This window comes from Camelus bactrianus, chromosome 1, assembly GCF_048773025.1.
Source record: "Camelus bactrianus isolate YW-2024 breed Bactrian camel chromosome 1, ASM4877302v1, whole genome shotgun sequence".
Taxonomy (NCBI): Eukaryota; Metazoa; Chordata; class Mammalia; order Artiodactyla; family Camelidae; genus Camelus; species Camelus bactrianus.
Genome location: NC_133539.1, coordinates 35,638,873 through 35,659,788, shown reverse-complemented (window position 1 = coordinate 35,659,788; position 20,916 = coordinate 35,638,873). Strand labels below are relative to the sequence as shown.

General features: G+C 33.4%; 1 protein-coding gene across 2 annotated transcripts in view; it reads right to left on the bottom strand.

Moving 5' to 3' along the window:
- EPHA3 (EPH receptor A3) overlaps positions 1 to 20,916 on the bottom strand; it is a 329,660-nt gene that overhangs the window by 29,888 nt on the left and 278,856 nt on the right. For both annotated transcript variants that reach the window (XM_010966442.3, XM_010966443.3), the window contains exons 12-13: positions 12,710 to 12,771; positions 10,904 to 11,113 (exon numbers count right to left, since the gene is read on the bottom strand). In XM_010966442.3, the coding sequence (XP_010964744.1) occupies positions 10,904 to 11,113; positions 12,710 to 12,771 (272 nt within the window). The remainder of the gene's footprint in view (positions 1 to 10,903; positions 11,114 to 12,709; positions 12,772 to 20,916) is intronic.

The window sequence follows — 20,916 nt, the reverse complement described above, 5'->3', positions numbered from 1 at the left end:
GAGAGATCTGATCCCTACTCTCATTTTTTATACACGTTGGGTAACTTTAGAACACGGTCTCTCTACAGTAGGCATTTTAGACCAGATTAATTCTTTGCCATAGAGGCTATCCTGTGTATTGTAGTAAATTTAATAGCATCCCTGGTCTCTACTCATTAGCACCTTTCCAATTGTGACGGCCAAAATGTCTCAAGACAATATCAAATACCCACCGGGGAGCAGAATCACCCCTACTGGGTAACTATTGCTTTAAATGGTTGGTGACAAATCTTGATCAGCAGGGGAAAATAATTCAAATGAGATCCAGGCTTTATCTGGATTATCTAGATTTTGTGTAGACAAAGGGGAATTAGTACTTTTTTTGTATCTGTTTGTTTGTTTAACCATTAGCACATTTCCCATGGATATTTTCATTTCTGTTCTAGTCTAGAAAAGTTCATCAGAGCTCATCTTCTGATACCTGGATTTTGGTAGATACACTAGCATCTCTTTGAGGTTTTTCCCTCTACTTCTTTGTTTTATTCATCTATGGCTGCAAAAACATAAATCTCCTTGGCATCGTGAGACTTTGGATAAGAGTCCTTGAGGGCTCAATTTGCTTCTGAAATAAGGGTGGAAGAAGAAGCTGGGGCCCATAAATTTTAATTTAGTCACACTTCACAACAAGGCTCTCCTCCTTCAAGCTGAGCATCTGTAGATCTAAGACTATCAAAATAAAATAAACTGAGCATACAAGAGTCTGACTCATTAAATTTCCCACAAGTAACGCACTACAGAATTTATTCATACTTCTGCTTCCGATTGGACCACAAATATTCCTCTTTCTTCCCTGCCTCCCACCCCAACAAATTTAAGCCCATATTGATTGACTTATATTCTCTTCTCCTTCTTTTTCACACTCAGAAATTGCTTTTTAAGTTTATGAATGTGGGGGGGGGGCATTTAAAAATTTTAGATACTTTTCAAATATCTGCCAAACTTACCCTTCTATGGACTATCCAAAAATTTCAATTTGGCAGAACAAAATGGTGTCATCATTTGGCTTACTTCCCTCCTGCCACAGTAAAGCTATTCTAAGGCAGCTGTTATTAGTGAGCTAAAACTTTGAAATCAGTTGGCAATTTAAATTTTGATTGGTAAAATGCTACTAGGCATTCAGAAAAATAAAGCACAAATAGTTACTACAAAAATAATTTATGAAGATATGCTTTTTACAATATTTTAACAGGTCTTAAAATGAAGCATTTACTTAAGGTGGTCTCTATATCCACATGTAAGCTCCCCAGATATTTATGTATTTGGGAAAAGTCTCCAATTGCCTGGAGCGAGCCCAGATCCACAGTATATGGACTGTGTCTAAAGCTTCAATTGCAGTGGTACCTCCAGTCCAAACTTAACAGAATCAGAAGTTAATGCTTGTTTCCCGTATTCGCAATGCCAGACCCAGAGCCAGATCCCCCCATTGCTGATTCCTTGTCTATTCACAGCTCAGTGACCGAGGGCGCAGGGGGATTTATGGTCACTTCTTGTTCCACTGGATTCTTAAGTTCAGTGAGAATTAGGAGTTGTCGTCCCTAGGCTTAGCTTTGACGGTACTATTTAATTTTTGCCAAGTTTCTTAGCCTCTCCGTGCAGATATCTTATCATTCATAAGTTGAGGGTCATGGGAAACATAAAACTTGACTTTATGTTAAGTTTTATCTATCTCTAACCGCTGTGCTAACTTACAAACCTTAGCGTTTTCAACTTTCCAGTATCTTGAACCTACATAAACATCAAGGATGCCGACATTTTTAATGTTAATTACTTTGGACTCTCAAGGATGATCCTAACTCTGGCCTAAACTGCATGTCTATTGGGTGTCATGTCTGGATTTACTTCCAAAGAATTCTTATAGAAAAGTTAAAGGTGAATAAAATGGTGCAAATAAAGGTACTAGGGATCCTCAGGGCAGAGGCATTACATAATTGTTAAACTCTAATCCAGGATTTAAGTAGTCCAAAACCTGTTCACTTTGTCCAGAAACAGCAGTTCGAGTAGGAATCACACAGTAAACCTGTTCTTGGAAGATCCTGCAACTCAGTTCTCTAAGCTTAATGAATTTCGACAGTTTAAAGGAGACATCTGGCTAGAAGCCCTGAATTTTTCAGGTGCTTAATGAAGTCAGCTCATTCGCTATGGGTTAGGGGGCTTCAAGTCTTGATTCCTAAAGGAAAGGAGTGTAATTGCTGAAATCTCTGGACATTGAGGCATAGTATCTCATGTCTGCCCCAATTTTTCTCTAATTACATATACAAATCTCTCCCTACTGATTTAGGAAATGCTTTGTTGATCCCTAGTTCCCATTTGCCTGCCTGTGAGCTCTGTCAGGTCATACTTAGAGCGACAAAGGATTTTGGAGAGTTTATCTTAGTAAACCCTGAGTAATTGAGTGTTTAACCTGGAGGCAAATATTGGCTTCTCAGGTTGGAAGTGGGACTACAGAGATAAATCATTTGACTCAAGGATTTAGGATCTATCTATTGTCAGGAACTGAACTTCATTCACTGTAGACAACAGCAGATGACAAGGTGAAGGGCAATCCAAGAGCACTCCCGGGGGAAGCATCTGTTCTGACTCCCCGTAGTTCAAATCTAAAAGCCATCGAGAGAATTATGCCAGCAGATGTTGACTGACACACAAGACCAGAGACAGATGATCTCTCAGGTAGCAAGAGCCATTAATCTGGACCTTTGAAATTTTTCAACAGTATGTGAGATGCTTAAAAGTTTCTTAAATATAGGAAAATCTTCACCTTGCCTTCTAAGGTACTTTATGGCTATCCAGGAAATGAACTACAAATAAACAACTCTTCTGTTACTTTCAGACTTAATGTAACACAATATAAATTAGGTCACCTGATGTATAATGTCTATCTTCAGCCAAAACAATGCAAAAATTTAGGGGTAACACTAAACATATATCCTAATGTGGGTGCAGTTCCTTTCAAAGTTCAAAGAGGCTTTAAATCTTAAACCTGTATTTTATATATACTCAATCTCTATTTCATTTTTTAAAAGGTTATAGAAATTCATCTCAAAGTCTGAATTTTTAGTACTCTGAACACAATTTTCCAGAAAAGCAATATTGATAAGTAAACAAGTCAGAGAGACCTATTCAACATAGCAAGAATACTATATATTTACAATACAAATAATGAAATAGAAGTAATATTAGATTCATCCTAGTAATTAACCAAAACAAGTATGTAAATTGAGTAAGCTTGGATTTATTAATATGATAATTTGAAAAATAAGGAAACACAAAATGGTAGGTTGAGAATCTCATAAATATTTGATGAGACAATTCTGACCAGACAGCATGGCAATGGTTCCCTTGTATGTCTATGTTTAGCAAAAATTGCTTGAAATATTGGAACAATTTCAGAGCAATGGCTAGAAAATAAAAGGTACAAAATCATGGGAGTGGACTTGAACCATGACATATAGAATTATGGTTGAAAAGGGTCATAGGACAGGAATGATTCAAATTATTAGCTATTCCAGGCATCAAGCAGTAAGACTGGCTTAGGACATCATGGCTGCTATCCCTCCCCATGCTGAGGTAGTCTGGGGCTGGTCATTGGCTTCAGGGCACACAGGAAAAGTTTTAGGCAATGTGTTGTCATGTATTAGAAAATGTGGAATATTCACAAGTCAACTGGAAATAACTTTAGGAAGTGATTTTTACTAAGCTTCCTGGGCTCACCAAAACTATAGACAGGACCAGTCACTATTTGCGTGGTGTTTAGTCTGAGTTATATCATTAAACCAAGTACATAATTTGTCTCCTTGTAAAGAGTGCCTGTTGGAATTAGAGAATTTATTTAAATTATTTTATTAAATTGGAAAATAGTTAAAGCAAAATGGATCTGGCTTATTAACCTCAATCTTTATGTTATTTACTCCTTCACTCTCACCAATTCTCTGCTCTCACATCATTTTATCAGAGAAACTCTCTGATCCTTCTAACTAGAATAGCAGCCCCCTCACACCGTCCACATTCCTCATCTTACTTCTCTGCCTTGCTGCACCTTTACCTGTTTGTTTATTATCTGAATCCCCACACTAGAATGTAAGCTTATGAGGTCAGGGGTTTGTTTTATTCACCTCTGGATCCTCCGGTCTTAGAACAGTGTCTTGTAAGCATTGTAGGCACTCAAATATCTGTTGAATGAATAAATGAATGAATTACGGATACATCGTAGAGAAAACAGTTCCTGCTAGAGATTGTGTGTAAACGATTTACATGGAACATCCTCACTCCTGTGTTCCACTCCAAAATTTTAGCTGTGATTTTTCTCCACATAAATGTGGATGGATTATTTTCACATGTTAAAATGTTTATGCTACCTCTCTCTCTACAATGGGTGCCTAGAAAGTTAAGAGCTCTCAATAACTTTGATGCAACGTTAACTGAGGCTGTAAAATCTAGAATTTCCTGATTTTTGAATCTATACCTTTACTTTGTGAAGCTACAGATGTACTGGTACTGATTCTAAGAGAGTAGGAAATAAATTCGTGGTTGACATTATGTATTTTGGGTTCAAGCTTGAAATAACTTACTACATGAAGGCTACTGATTAGGTATTTACTTATTTTTTTATTCATGTGTAAATTATATATGGCATATATTACTCATCAAAATAATTTAATTAATCTTTTTATATTACACCAGTTTTGGGTATGCATAATTTTTAGTCCTTGGGAATTCTACAGAACTAAGGCTCATGCTTTCTATTATTATATGTTCTTAGAATGGAGTTGTCCTGAACTGGAGTGTTTAACTGCTTAGCTTTTAACTTCCTAGTCTAGCCACTCTTTTCTTCTTATCTTGCAAATGAAATGTGATAAGACAAAGCCGTACTAGAATACTTCTGGCATCAACTTGGCAGAGTCATAGAGAAAGAAAAATCAAATAAATTAAGTAAAATAAGAATTCTTTTTACTATCACTTAACACACAATGCCTGTGATAACTTCATTTGGTTTTATCTTCTAAAAATTAAGTAGGTGTTAATTGGTTATAAAACAATATGACACAAGACAGAACCTTTTCATGCAATACAAAAATCCACTTGGTAATTATTCAGTATGCATCTTTAGGACAGAAATAAAAAGAAAAAAACCAGTAATGAAGAATATAACCAAGAACATATCATTTGGTTTTCACAAATTTCCCAAATGAGTTTATGTGGTAATTATGCCCCTACAATGAATCTGGGGACTTGAGAATTGGATTGACTTTATATGACAAAGCATGTAAATTAGATAAAAGCCTATATATTCTCTAACTTACTGCTGTTTAAAACAGCAGATTGAGCACTGTCATCTTGGAGCTTCGGATTCCATGTATTTCAACATATGAATATAAGAATGTTCACATGCACAGATGTGTGCATGGACATCTAAAAATGCTAACTTGTCTAAAGTGGAATTTCATGAGGAGAAAGATTGAAAAATTATTCAGTGGAAAACAGTCTCACCAATAATACTATGTTTCTGTTCAAATAAAATAAAGCAAATTAGTAGTTCAGTGCAAAAAAAAAAAAAAATAGAAAACATGCCATAATTATACTTTGAAATATATTCACATTATGGGTAACCAAAAAGAGGTGATTCATATTTTGCTTGCTTTTCTCAACAACACAGATTTCCTGATGTTTTTAATTTGCGGAGTTAAATGCTCCAATCACATGCGTCTCATTTGAAATCTAGGAGATTTCCAGGTGATTTGTATACCCATGGATTTGGTATGAAGCCACAGGTATGCTTTCAGGACATTTCTTCAAACATGTTAGATCACATAGTATTATATATCATGTCATATTTTGTATAATTTAATAACTGCTCAAATATTTATTTAGTTTTTAATTTTTTTTTCCTTATAAAATATCTATAACAGTGATTCTCAAAGGGTCATACAAGCATTTCTGGGTGTCCTCAAGAGCATTTCAGGGAATCTGCAAGATTGAACTATTTTTACAATAATACTAAAACTTTATACCTTTATCACTCTCAACATTTCATGAGTCATAAATTTTATAAAGATGACAGCATGCAAATAATATTATATAATAAAAAGTGTCAATGTCTGGGATTTCTGTGTAACTCAGTAGTGAGAAATCAAGAGAAATAACTAGAAGTGTGTATAGAAAAAAATGTCTGATTTCCTCCCGAATATTCTTGTGGAAAAGATAAAACACCCAAAAAATGTCTATCACTCTCTCTGCTGACCCTTTCCTTTCAGGCATACTCTGAGGATACAAGGAAGGAAAAGTTGTGGTACACTTTAGACACTATCAAAAGCAGCCCGGGAAAACGTCTAATAAATTGTTAAATAAGTTTTAAGACAAAGGATTTTCTCAACTCCTCAGATGTCCCCTCCAGTTTAAGAATTTTTAAATATAGAATTAGTTGATATAATTTCTATTCCGCTCTTCTACCTTAGCTGTTGATCGCAGAGATGTTTTAAAAATGAAAACAGCAGACACCCTGCATTCACTCAGGGGCATTGAATCAAGTGTCTCATGATTCCTTAGTAAGTTACCCTCTACCTAAAGGCAACACCTTTCAGAGGAGCAATCGGAAAGGTTTAATGCACTGAGGCACTGAATGCTAACTTCTGAAGTGTGTTGTGTGATTAAAGTAATATGACCAGTAAAGCAGATTAACAAGGATGTGTTTATCCAAAAAAGAATGCCTTGGCACGCTGTTTTAAAATGATAAATGTGTTTTTCTGAAATAACCATATCATAGCATGATAAATCAAATAAATAAAGTGGATGTCTAAGCTGAATAAATGCTGTTTTGGTTAGGAAAAAAAACACAGACTTTACAACAAAACACTACTTTCCTTATTTATTAACTTTAAACTTGTTGAGATCAGATATAAACTTATCTTAGTCAAGACTGCTTCCCATAATACTATATGCTTAAACAATTTGGAGTGATGTGGTAGTTTCATTCACAATCTAGTTTTAGAGATAATTTCAAGAGAAGAGCTCCCAAAACATTTTGTGCACCAGCAATGTTCCTGAAGTTGTGCAGTGTTCCTGCAGGAATGTGCAGTGAGTACACGTTCCCAAAAAGACAACCTAGTATGAAAACACTCATGTAATTGTTTCAGTGTGCTTGTGTAAAAAACAAAATAGCAGACCTATTACTTTATGGCCATACCTTACATTTTAGGGTAAATTATAAAATTATTGTACCAAGCAAGGTTTATTATGGGAAATTAAATCAACGGTATCTAAATTATTCTAGAAATGCAGACGCAAATTACAGCTTCTCAGAAGGAAGCCAGGACCTCCATGGGTATTTCAAGCAGTTCCAAGAAAATACAAGGATGAACACTGAAGAACTCTAACCAGCAATTTATTGGTCTTGAATGAGCTCATTGAGGTTCGTGCGGTTTTTAAGAATCTTCTGGGAATGAAACATAAATGCAAAGATTCTGTGGCACTTTTATTTCACAAATGCTAAAGAGGAACTTTGACATAGCCACACCATTCTTCTACTAAGGTTCAAGAAGTGATCTTGTGGACCCCTTTGTCCTGACAAAGTAGCAATCAGTATAAATGACGCTCTGAAAGTTAACCTGATATGGTCTCCAGAGAGCAGATAATCTAGATTTGAATGAATCTTTCAAGTTCCTACAGGAGAAATTGTTCCTTTCAGTATCCTGCTCCCCAAAATGTACCACTTGGGCATGTGAATTATTTTGAGCCAAAGGCAATCAAAGACTCTGCCAGTTTAAGAGAAGCTTCTGCCCCTCCCTTAACTACCTGGAAGAATTCAAATTGGGGTGGAGGGGAGAGAAGGGTCCTTTTCTAGAATGGGAATTATTACCAGAGATAAACTTTATCTGAGTGGCCCACCTATACGGCAGGGCAAACATCTAATTACCCCATGTCTACTCTTATTATCAACATGAGAATTGCCCTCCTCCCCTTTGAAGCCCCAGGCCCCCTTCCCTACTCCTTAGCTCAAGATGGCATCTATCCATCATTTTACTTTTCTGTCTTTGACTCTCTCATGTACCTGAGATTCCCATCCATACGAAATTAAATTTGTTTTTCTCCTGTTAATCTGTTTCATGTTGATTTGATTATTAGACCAGCTAAAAGAAACTTTGAAGGGTAGAGAAAAATTGTTTCTCCCCAATACAAGAAATCAAGGCTAGGATTGAGAACAAGGATGTTCTCAGTTTAAAATGGGATATGGAATAGAGAATAGAATGTGAATGAATTATTGGAAAATTTAGTATCTCAAATAAAGGCTTTTTTGCCAAATACTTTTTATTAGAACTGGAAATATTTCTTGGATAAGGTAATTGTTGTAACAGAGATAATGCCAGCAAGAATATTTTTCATGGCGTATGTTAAAAGCTCATATAGTAGCAGAAGGTTATGAAAAATATCTTTAAAATGCAGAGTAGCAGTGAGTAGAATAAAAAACATTCTCTTCCAAACAACAAATATATTATCATATGTTGCATATGTTGTCTCCTGGGATGATAATTTAGTCATAAAAATAATGCCTAGCTGCAGAATGTTGGCTGACTAATTTTCCTGGAGATCAGAGAAGGAGCAATAAAAAGCACCATCAAGATATTTACCCATGGTTTGCAATTTTATCAAGTTTTCAGAGCTGAGTAGGCGTAGTCACCGTGCTAAATTTAATTCAACTAGCTGCAAGACATAACATTGTCTTCCATTTTTCTTGTTCTTAATCTAATGAACTGTGTTCTTAAGAACAGCAATATTTTTATGCAGGACGGTTTTGAAAAATACATAGATTCATGAACAAAGGTAATCTACAGAGAATAACTAAAAAGGGCAAATGCGAACAAGGGTTCAAGTCATTGGGAGAGTTCCAACTCCTAAATCATCACATCTAGGGAAATCTCAGGGACACGGTGCTTCTGTCTTTCTGTGGTTCTATCACTGTGGCTTTTCCTGCAGATGGAACTCAGTCTGCAGGTCGAGATTTTTCACACAGTGTGATTTAGAAGCCACTGACAACTTTAGTTGTTAACAGAGTTACTGAGATCATTTCAGAAAAGAATGAGAACTTTTTTGTTGTTTCTTTGTTCGTTTTTTAATCAGGAATAAACTTTCAGAATTAAACAAGAAGAAAACAGCAGAAGTTGACTGTATTTTTTTTTAAAAACTGCCCAGTCTCTTGGATGGTGAGAGTATAGAAGAACAGCCTCCTTTATACATTGTCACTAAAAATGAAAAGTGGTAACAAACTATATGGAAAATTGTCAAGCGACTCATGTATCAAAATCTTCACATATCTGTCCACGTTTTGACTCACCAATTTTCATTCTAGAAATTTATCCTGAGGTGGTAATGACACAAAGACAGGAACTAAATATTCCAAGATGTACATCAAAGTACTGCTGATAATATCAAAACATTGAAATTATACCCAATTAATAGTATATTTGCTGAATAAATTATATGAATAAAATGGAGTACCATATATTATTTAGTAATATTGTAAAAAGAATATTTGACCATTTAGAAAATCCAATATTTTATATTTCAGGTTAAAAAGGGCAGATTACAAAATAGTACTGAATTTATATATAAAGAAAATATTAGACTTATTAAATAAAATCATTTTCTATATCAGTATATATAGTATGATCTTTTTAAAAACTATATGCAGAATTGAAACATATATGAAAATGCACAGAAAAATATGAAAAGATGACATTAAATGTTAAAATTGGTTATCTTTAAGTAGTATCATTAGCAATGATTATTATATCTTTATTTCTTAAATTTTCTTCCATGCAAAAAAATTTCTTTAAAGAAATGTTATTTAAAAGAAATCTTGCCAACAAATATAGGAAGAAATAATCAAATGCATTTTGAATCAAAGGAATGCAAATGAAAATAATTAGATAAAATTCCTCACAATTAATAAGTAAATACTAAAAATAATGATAATATCTAGTTTTATTAGGAGCATGGTGAAATGTGCTTTTAAAGTAGACACAGATTAACACAGAAAATCTACTTTTAGGAGTGTGTCAGGGAATCATTAGGCTCAAACAGTTATGAATGCAGATGTATTATTTACAAATTTGTAAAAAGTTCTTGAATGACTAGATGTAATAATAATTTGTCCACTAGTTAAGGTTTGGTTAAAAAATGACACAACTAGAAAATACAATATGTCAAATTGCTAAAAGTGAAAACAAAAATTGTTTATTGACAGTGAAATATATTCAAGAGGTATATTGCCAAGAAGAGAAACAGTACCCAATTTGTATTAAGAATAATTTTAATTTTTTACTCATGCATATGTCTATGTATATAGGGATGCCAAAAAAGTTTGGAAGAATTGACTCACAAAGTCACAAATATTCTCTGTGGGTGGCAGAATTATGGATGACTTTTCTCCTTTTTATGGCTTTGTTTTAAAATTTTTATAATGTAAACATGTGTTACTCATGTGAATATTAATTTTAACATGGTTTAAAATTATATCTAGTTGGATGCGGATACTGAGAATTTATCCCATCTGCTTCCTAACAGTGGCTCAACCATGATAAAAAGATGGGTAAGTAGAGAAATACCAAGACTTCAGACATGTGTGAAACTTGCTGCCTTTTTTGGAGAATCATTAAACCAATATATAGAATTTCAGAATTAATAACATTATTCACCTTATGAACAGTGACTATTTCCCCAGAATGTTTCACAATATTTTACTTTTAAAGGATAAGTTTCATTTGGGAAAAGATATAATTGACCAAGAATTTTGGCATATAATTTCTATTCATTTGCTAGTCAACGTAATACAAAATGTTATACAAAGATAAAAGAAAAAAAATGAGTTACTCACTCTTGTTGTGTAAGCAGCTTCTGGGTCATCTTCTAAAACACGTGAAAGTCCAAAATCAGAAACCTTACACACCAAATTACTGTTGATCAAGATGTTCCGAGCAGCGAGGTCTCGGTGAACATAGCCCATGTCTGAGAGGTACTTCATGCCAGATGCTATCCCGCGAAGCATCCCTACCAGCTGGATAACTGTAAACTGGGCATCGTGTTTCTGAGAAGGATTTCAAATGTACAATTAAGATGTGTTGCTATTTCCTAAAGCCGTATCTTGATTAAAATGTCACATACTGAATCATAACATGACTGATTATATACATTCTAGCTCTAAACACACCAGCCTAACAAGACGTGTGAATAAATGGATACAGGAGTAAAACAGAATAGCCTAGTAGCTGCATTACCAAACAGTTTGTAGTAAGAAGTAGCCTAATATTTGTTGAATTCAGGTTCAAAAGTAGAATTTTGTGGTCTTTAGATGACAAACTCCTTCTCAGAAACTTTAAGGTTAAGAATAACAAAATGAAATGGTTCCTGTGGCTATTTTAGACTTTTATTTATTGGTTTGAATTGAATATTTATTCTTTCTTCTTGTTTTCCAGACATATTAATTGCCTTTAAATAAGGTAGACATTAAATATTCAATTATCATAATAAATAATTTGCTTAAAATTAGTCAAAAAGATTTACTGAATATTTCTTTTTCTACCCAACCCTGAATTGTATGTCATAAAACTGAAAGCAGCAAGAGACAAAGAGTCCTGGATTTAGAAAAGCTTCCAATCTACTTGGATTAAAATAGAAATATATGATTTATAAGATAGATAGACAGATACATGCATCATACATAGATACACAAAAATTAAAATTTCATGTCTAGGCAATACCTACACAAATGATACTTTTAAATGAATATTTATTATAATATTTTTAATTACTGGTTTGCAAAATACTTGTTTTTGAAATATGTTTGTGAAAATAATTGCTACTAAAATTTTTATTTGGCTCGTGAATATTAAAGTAAACAATATAACTTCTAATTCATAGAAAAACTAGAATTTTCCTCCAGGATTATGAATTATACCATATATTTCATTGATCTATCTATCAGTTCCCATTTATATACTGTTGAAAACACCATGAGGACAGGGTCTATTTTTTTTCTAATCCGTTGCAATGACTAATGATTGACAGACTTGTATTCCATAAAGCTTTTGAATTTCTTTGAATGTAATATTGTTGATATTATTAAAATATAAATTTTCTAAACGTAAACAACTGAAATCTATCCACATGTATATATATGTTATGATATATAAGTAATGATCTCTCTGGATTGAGAATACTTTGACATTACAGCACATGCTTAGCTTCTGAGTGGAAAATACTATATGAAAGATAGACGTCTTCTATCTTATAATAGATGGAGGTTGCTTTATATAAAGAAAAGTATATTTCTTATATTAATATAATTTATGTCTTACTTTAGAATTTTTAAATTTTTGTTTTAACCAATGTGAAACGTGTCAGTATAAAAAGGCTGAAGAAAATTGCACAAATTTGTTTTAAAAATATAAACCATCAACATTTGGATGCTGCAAGATAAAGATTAAATTTTATAGTCTTCCTCTTGCTATTCTGTACCAACAAGTTCAGTTTTCTTAAAACTGATTATCTAATTGTTTGGCACAATATTAGAGGTTGTATCAATCATTTTCAGCAATTCATTCCATCTTTATATATGTGTAGATAGTTAAAGATAAGGCAGAGATAAGGCAGAGATAGGTGAATGCATATACAATTTACTTACACGTAAGAAACTGTCCAAGGAACCATTCTCCATGTATTCTGTGACGATCATAACTGGTTTACCTAGATACACGGTAAATAATAAATGTATAACCATCAGCAGAGTTCAACAAATATGCAATGAACATATGTATTTTGATGCACCTGATGAACTAAAAACTGAAAGTTTTCTCTGTCCTCCAAATTTACAAAGTTGCAATTAAAAACAAAACTAGCTTTCAATAGAAAACAAAAGTAAAAAAAATAAAAAAGATGGAAGAAGATTGGTTTTCAAAACAAGGGCCCATACCCTATGATACCTAAATTGGCTTATTTGGCATGGTTTTCCTTGAACACAAAATATGCCCGTTGCTTCACTCTAATTGCGTTTTAGCTGATTTGTAAAATCAAGTATTTCTGTCTTCAGGCACCAGACAGAGCCAGGAATTCCATAATCATTGACAACTACTGCAGATATTTACAGTGCTACACACTAGGTGTTTCTCCCATGCCCATTAGTCAGAATAAATGGGCAGATAAATCAAAGTCCCTACCTTCATGGATACTATGTGCCAACTGGACAAAACAATTAAGACTAATAATTAAAACTTTTAAAATCTGTATTCAATTAGCACATTAAAAATGATAAAATCCATGTTATGTTTAAAGGGAAAATAAAATTAAAATTGTTATTGGTAGTAATTTGTAATAACCATTTTGGAAGTATGTGGCCTTAATTACTATTAAACATTTAACAAGCATTTAAATGCATTTATACAGTACTTAGTGTATGCAAAATATTGGTGTTAATTATTTTATATATACTAACTTATTAATTATCATTTCCACTTTTTACATGAAAAAACTGATATATAGAGGGTAATAAACTTAATGTCACACAGCTAAGTTATAAAACCAGAAGTTGCAACCTGAATGTATTATGCCGTTATTTTTGGAAATGTACACTGAGGGAAACATTTAAAATATGAAAAAGCATTAGACACAAAGACGCAAAAGTGTTAAGTATACTGATACATAGATCTACAAATAGAATAAATCTTCAACTACAGATAATAACTGAGGCAATTGTTGGGAATCAATTCTATGCATCATTCTGAATTGAAAGGATGACTGAAGAGGGTAGCACTTCCGACAATTGTTACAGTAAAATGTAACTCCAGTTTCAAAGCCTACACAGATTACTACCCCATAATTCACTTCCTTTATTGTTGCTACAATATTGTTTTGACTATAAATCCATCATGTTACACAAAGAAAAAAAAATCACTCCTCTTCCAAGTCGAGAAGACCTGAGTTAAGACAAATCTTGACTGAGCAAGGTCAAAGACCTTGAACACACAATAGATTTTTAACAAACATCCCTGTGCACCTAACTGTAGAGCACACATACTTTTTTTCCCTCATGTGTTCCTTCTATTTTATGGTTCGTGTGCCATCCTGATGCCAGAAAATATATTTCTTTCCTTGTTTATTGTTTCATATGTGAAAACTCTTAATTCATATTGGTTATGAATTATAGCTTGGTTGCATGAACGTTATGTTTACTACATTTAGTACATGCATATATCCCAAGCTATATGTCTTATTATTAAGAGGTGAGAGAATTATTTAAATTCTATAAATTCTCAGATTTTCATATATGAAAAATCAATTGACACATCAATTCATTGTCCATTAGGACACTGATTAAGTTATATATTTTCAGTAACATATCAAATATACTATACACACACACACACACACACACACACACATATGAAATTAAGTAATGTTTGAAAAGTCATTTTAGCCAAAACCTTGAGCCTACAGACTTGCTTCTTCAAAATTTTAGCTAGGCTTTGACATGACAATATTCAGGAAGAAAAGGAAGATTCAACATTTCTTTGGAAACTTTTGTCTCTCCAGAACAGTAAATCAAATGTCTATGGATGGTCGTAGAAAACTAATCTGAAATAAAATGAATGTACAAACAAATAAACAAATGAAACCCTGCCTATGCATGTTTTCCATAAATCACTCTACATTTCTATGTTTCTTCCTTAATACAATTCTTGGAAGACTAATACGCTAGTAAAACTCAATGCAGCTCTTGAATGTAGTCACAGATACACAGCTTCGTACAGCCAACTCTCAATTACAGTGGCCATTTACCACGTTTATGTACTAACCAGACCTTTGCTTATCACTCTTTTCCTTCTGGCTCTCAGCCTTATGACCATTTCATTTCTTGTTAGCATGTCTAGTAAAATGTTTGGCAAGGGAAATAAAAGTAGCTGGAAAATCAAACCAGTCAATTAAGCCAAAGCCCCATGACCATTCAGAAATCAGAGCAGGCTGCATTTAGCTCTATAATTTATGTATTTGTAAACACATCAGTTAAGATGGGAAAGTCTGCAAATGTGCTTTGAATTAAGTTCAAAGATTCAGCAAACCCAGATGTACAGACAGAGTAAACAGAATAAAAAATATTCTACCTTGGAAGTAGTATCCTCACTTACTTTTCCTTGTGATTTTGATTATGGTAAACAGGGTTAAAGGAAAAGAGACTTCGCAACAGTGGCGAGAACTAGTTCTAACATGTATTGAATGTGGTTGGAAATCATTTATAAAATTCCATCTCATCTGCACAGGATGCAGTGCATTCCTGTCGAAGTCTCGCGTGCTCTTTCCTGTGTATTTTGAATTAGAAATGACATTACCAGCTTTTTTAAGGGCCTATATTATTCACTGTCCTCAGAGATCCTTAAATACATCTGCTTATACAAACTGAAATCAATGAAATTATTGTTGTTTGGGCAAAATGAAAGTCCATCAAAAATCGGCAAAACAAAATGTGCAGTGGAGTTTTGCTTTTGTTCTTATATTGACTTATGAGTATAGATAACATCATGATCTTTCATAATTAAAGGGTTAAGGGAAGCACACCAGTCTCTTACAATCAGTTAATTTCCCCAGTGGCTCAGAGATACTACTAATCATTTTATTTGCTGACAGAAGACATGTGATTCAAAATGTCTAAGAATTTCAGGTTCTGCACTCTGTTTCACCATAACCTTCTTACCCACATTTTCTATTAAAATAAGAGGGTGGGTTAATGTGACAAACATATAGCCATGCTTGGAATCTGTATTGCAATTATCAAATAAATGTTGGCCTTAGATGAAAATGTTTTCATTCAAGCCTAAGTTATTTATCAAAGATTTAAATGCTACAAATTATTGAAATTTAACTCATTTCCAAAGGAAATGCTATTAACTCCTATTAAAGGTAATTTTGTCTTATAAACTGCCTTATTTTCAAGACACACACACTCTAATACACGAGTGTGATTTATAAAATTGAAACCTTTGACCTTGGCAGCAAGTATTCATTATTGGTATCATGTAATCACAATCAGAGTGGAAGCAAAAAAAGCATAAACAGGAGAAGGAAAATGGAATAAAATTGACAAAATATGCCTTACTGTTCTCAGGAAAGAAGATTTGAATCACTTCGGATTAGAAAGAAAATGTTTCAGTTATAGATTACCATGTGCTATAACTGAGACAGAGAAATACTGGAATAAACTGAATTAGAGTATTTTACAGCAGGTTTCCCATTAAATCATATAAACATACAGGGCAATCTTTTGCAAATTCCATTTTAATCAAGACATTATTTATGTTAAGAACGATCCCTCTTCCGTCCACTAGCCAATGAGTTAATAACAACAGGAGTCAACCTATTTTGTCTATAGTTCTAAGTCCAGCACCTAAGAGACCGCCAGTGAGAACCGGCCGTGTTGCGCCTACTGTCACAGGCTGGCTAGGGACGCTCTCTCTCTTCGAATCAGCCTCAGAAGTGCTTTCTCCAACCCTTTTTTAACCAACCCTACTCTATGAATCTCAGCACAGGGAATACTTTATATGCAGTTGACTTTAAAAGTTTAAAATTTATTTACGCTTAATTTGAAACAAAATTTAATACCTTAAAAGATAGGAACAATATTTCTACTCTTCTTTACTCTATTGAGAATAATACTCGAATGTGCCCAGTATGATTTTATAAGGACAGCTTAGTTATTTTTCCTTTTCAAACTTTCTACATTTTTATTTATTTTCTTGTCTAATTTCAAAACTTAAGACATTAGGTCTAATGATGAATTGAAATGGTAACAGCAGACTCCTAGTTTCTACTTTAAAAGAAATGCCTTCTTGGTTTCACTCCTGAGTATGATGTTTGCAGGCTTGTTTGTTTTAGTTTTGGGGGTGTTTATATACATTTGTCAGGTATACATATTTTCTAGGCATGATGTGTTAATAAATTTAAATTAAAATATTTATTTTTTACATCTATTGAGGTTGATTTTCTTTTCTATCTATTAATTTTGTGGATTTCTTGAATGATTAAATATTAAACCAACTTTGCATTCTTGAAATAAACTAAACTTGACCATGATATAGTATGTTTTTTTAAAGCATTGCTAGTCATGGTTTCATAATTATTACAGTGATACTGAATTTTTGCTCATGTGCTATACTCATCTTTTATTTTCCTTTCTGATGATGCTCTTGTATGGTTTGATATCAAGGTATCACTAGCTTTATGAGGTAGGGGTGTTTCTTATTCTCCCTCTTTGCAAGAGTTTGTGTAAGACCAAAATTACTTAGACAATTAGGAAACAAGGGTGTATTTTCCTTCCTTTAGGAGAGTTATCGCAGATTTAAAGCAGCGCTCTATGAGAGGCAATCTTTGGACACATACAACTCATGCACTAACAAATTTTGTAAACTGAATTTAATTTTTCAAAAATATCAAAACCTATCTTATCTAAATGACTGGGGGGAATACACAGCAACACATTCTTTTGTAACTCAACTGTGGCCAATTCAACAAAGAAAAGTGAGTGGACAATGTTGAGGAAACAAGGAAAGTTTTTTATACATGTAAAAATAGCATTCCCTGCCTTATTTTTTTCCTTTAGTTTATTGAGTAGAGATTTTCCTAGTTTGGTCGATAAGGGAACTTAAGAGTTTTCAACTCATTTATCAAAATACAGTCATGAATGCATGATAACTTGTTTCATCAGAGTTTCTAAAATCTATCATAAACTATTTTTATAAATTAATAAAATATATATAACATATATTGCCCATTAAAAATATGACATAGAGTGCAGTACCCTTGAGACAAGTGCAGAAGAAATGTTTTAGAGAAAGGCAAACAAGAAATAGAACTAATTTGACATTGTTCACTAAAAAAATGACTTATTCCAGTAAGATTTCCACACCATATGTGCAGGAAATGTAAGCAAATGATTATCTTTTGGTGTACAGTGGACACTCACACCAATACAGAAATGCTTTCAGTATGAGAAATCCTCTAAAAATTCTGCCCATGACTTTCCTTAATAATACAAGGTTACAGTTAAATTGCATTTATTATTTTTTTAATTAAAAAAAAATCCATCCCTAAATAACAACAAAAAGCATATCAATCCCATCCAATATAATTCCTTCTATTTCACTAGGTGAAAAGTGACCAATGGAAAGTCTTCTTGGATGAAGCTGGAACATCCTTTGACTAATAGTGTGATGGCAGAAATATCAAACATTTGCTAAAAACAGGTTCCAACTTTTTGTACTTCAGCTAAAATTGATAACACATGTTAGTACCAAGTTCTGAGTAGGACTGTGCCCCCAGCTTTCTGCTACTTTGAAGATCAGAGACTCTCTCACCTTCTCTTGTTTAAGACCATCAGGCTTAAAACATACCATTAAAATTGTTTATGGCTCAATTCAAATAAATGAAAATATAATGACTGAAGAAAAGGCTTTCCCTAACTTGAAAATGATACATTATAATAGACCTAGTTTTTCAGAGCACATAATTAATAGCAATAATTTTAAAATTATCTTTGAGCAAAAAAGGAATTGTTCAGAAGAATTTTCTTCTATATCCCCAGATTAAGTGGTAAAATCTTCTCAAACTCAACCAGAAGTGGTAATTTGTATTTGCATAGTTCTAGTCCACCTAACAATGTATTCCTATGGAATCTTATTTGATCTTACAAGGATGTGGAAATAGTCAAGCAGAACTGCTAATTCCATGTTACAAGTGGACAAAGTGAGTCTCTGGCAGTGTTCTGATTTGCCAGACATCTCCCAGCCGGTAGAGCTGAGTCAGAATTTGATCTCTGAACCTTTGATTCGTAATCCAAGTGCCAGTATGCTCTCTTTTCTTCTTTCATTACAATTCGTTCACCAGCTCCGTACCTCACAACTCTGATTGTGTGCATGTGTGTGTATGTCTCTGAACGCTGCCAGGAGATTGTCTTAGTAGTCACAGAGTCTCAGAAAACAAAGAAAATAATAGAAGTTGATTAACTAACTCCTTCTGGTGACAAATTTGCCTTATTTATATCTTAAATGCAACACAGTAACTGTATTCTGATGCATTTCTAGTTCATCTCAGATGTAACAGGGTGCGAGACTTCAAGCTTTTAAATATGCCACTAAAGGAGTTCAGAATCTAATTCTAGGCCTGCTACCCTATTATGTTTGCGATATATGAGATGGCTGGGATTTATATAGTCAGATTTGGCAGTCTCTTACATGATTACTTGACCAGGAAGATACATCAAATTTAGAACTTTCACTCTAAGAATAAGGCAGTTGTAATCCATACTAGAATGTTACAGATTCGGCCTTGAACAGGACATTTACTGCATAATACCTGCGATTTTTAAAGGTCATTTATTTCTTAGTGCATTTTTTCCTGCATTTTGGTTTTGGGGTCTGTTTTATGGATTTCTTTGCCAAGTGACCATAATTCATATCAATTATTGCACATTTATATCTAAAAAAATCTGCCACAATAATTATGGTTTAATATTGCCTGTCAATCAGTAAATAATTTTATGGGAAACAGCTAGCAAAGTAAAACAAGTTGTTTTCAATGACTCATAACACTGGAAACAAGAAACTCAACTCATGTTTGATAAACGATGATAGACTATCAGTCAGCTTAAATCTAAACCTAATATTTAGTTCGATAGACACTGCTGTCTCATTTTTTCCTAGTCGTGAGGGTAGAAGAAGTTAGGTGGTAATTCTGTACACACTAAAGTGCAATCACTTTCTCCACCACTCCCTACGTGATGCAATCAGTCACACAACTGCACTGCTTTGAAATGTGCATTCAGTTTAATGAACCAACACCAAAGAGAGAACTATTCATACAAGACACTGTTGTCTTATTCATATTCAATCAACTAACCCATCAGTTTTGTATTCATTAACATTGGTAAATCCAGCACCTCCTTTGATCCAGGTTCTGTTTAGTCACTGATTATCAAATAGCATGGTTTCTTGCCCCTAATGAGAGTTCACATTTTGTTTTAGGTGTTAAGGGTTATTATCTCCAGAAAATGTTTGAAGCTTGATGGATGATCATTATTAGGGAAGATAAAAATTCAAGATACAAAAGAATTAATAGAATACAAACATAAAAAGAAGAAAGCCTATTTTGTCCAGGGTTGGGGACAGAGGTGAAAGCAACAGACTGGTTCCAGTGCCATCTCCAGTACTTCCTACTTGGACACACGACTTGCTTTTATCTAAGGTTACTGTTTGCTCAAATGTAAAATGGAATCACCATATCTAATTCACAGGGTAGTAATAAGAATAAATAATGTTTATAATGCAATGCTTGGTCAACTAAAAAAGAAGAACTCTTGAAATTCGGGAATTTAAAGAAGAAAAGATACACAAGTATGAATGAGTTTCCTCTCCCAGTCGGGCTCAAGATCTGAAGGACAACCACTCAGTAAGGATGACATGCATAAGAATCAATGGTTAATTGACTATTAAAACCCTAGTGAGACATCATTCTATAATTCTATGGACATTAAGTAGGATATTCTATAAATATGATCTTGCACTGAAGGAACACATACTTACACCTCCAATCCTTAGTACTACTAACAATGTTTTTATGATTAATTTTTAAAAGCTAAAAAGATATTTTTCATCAGAAAATATTTTAGTGTTACTACTAACATGGCCTAATTTTTAGAAGTACAGAGGGAAAAAATATGCTTTACAAGACTTAATATGGACTTACACTTTATGGTTAAGTTCTTCTACATTGTTAAGTTCTTAACCTCATTTATTATATTAAAAAACTCTAAAGGAAATCCAAGTATTATTTCAATTATACCATGCTCTT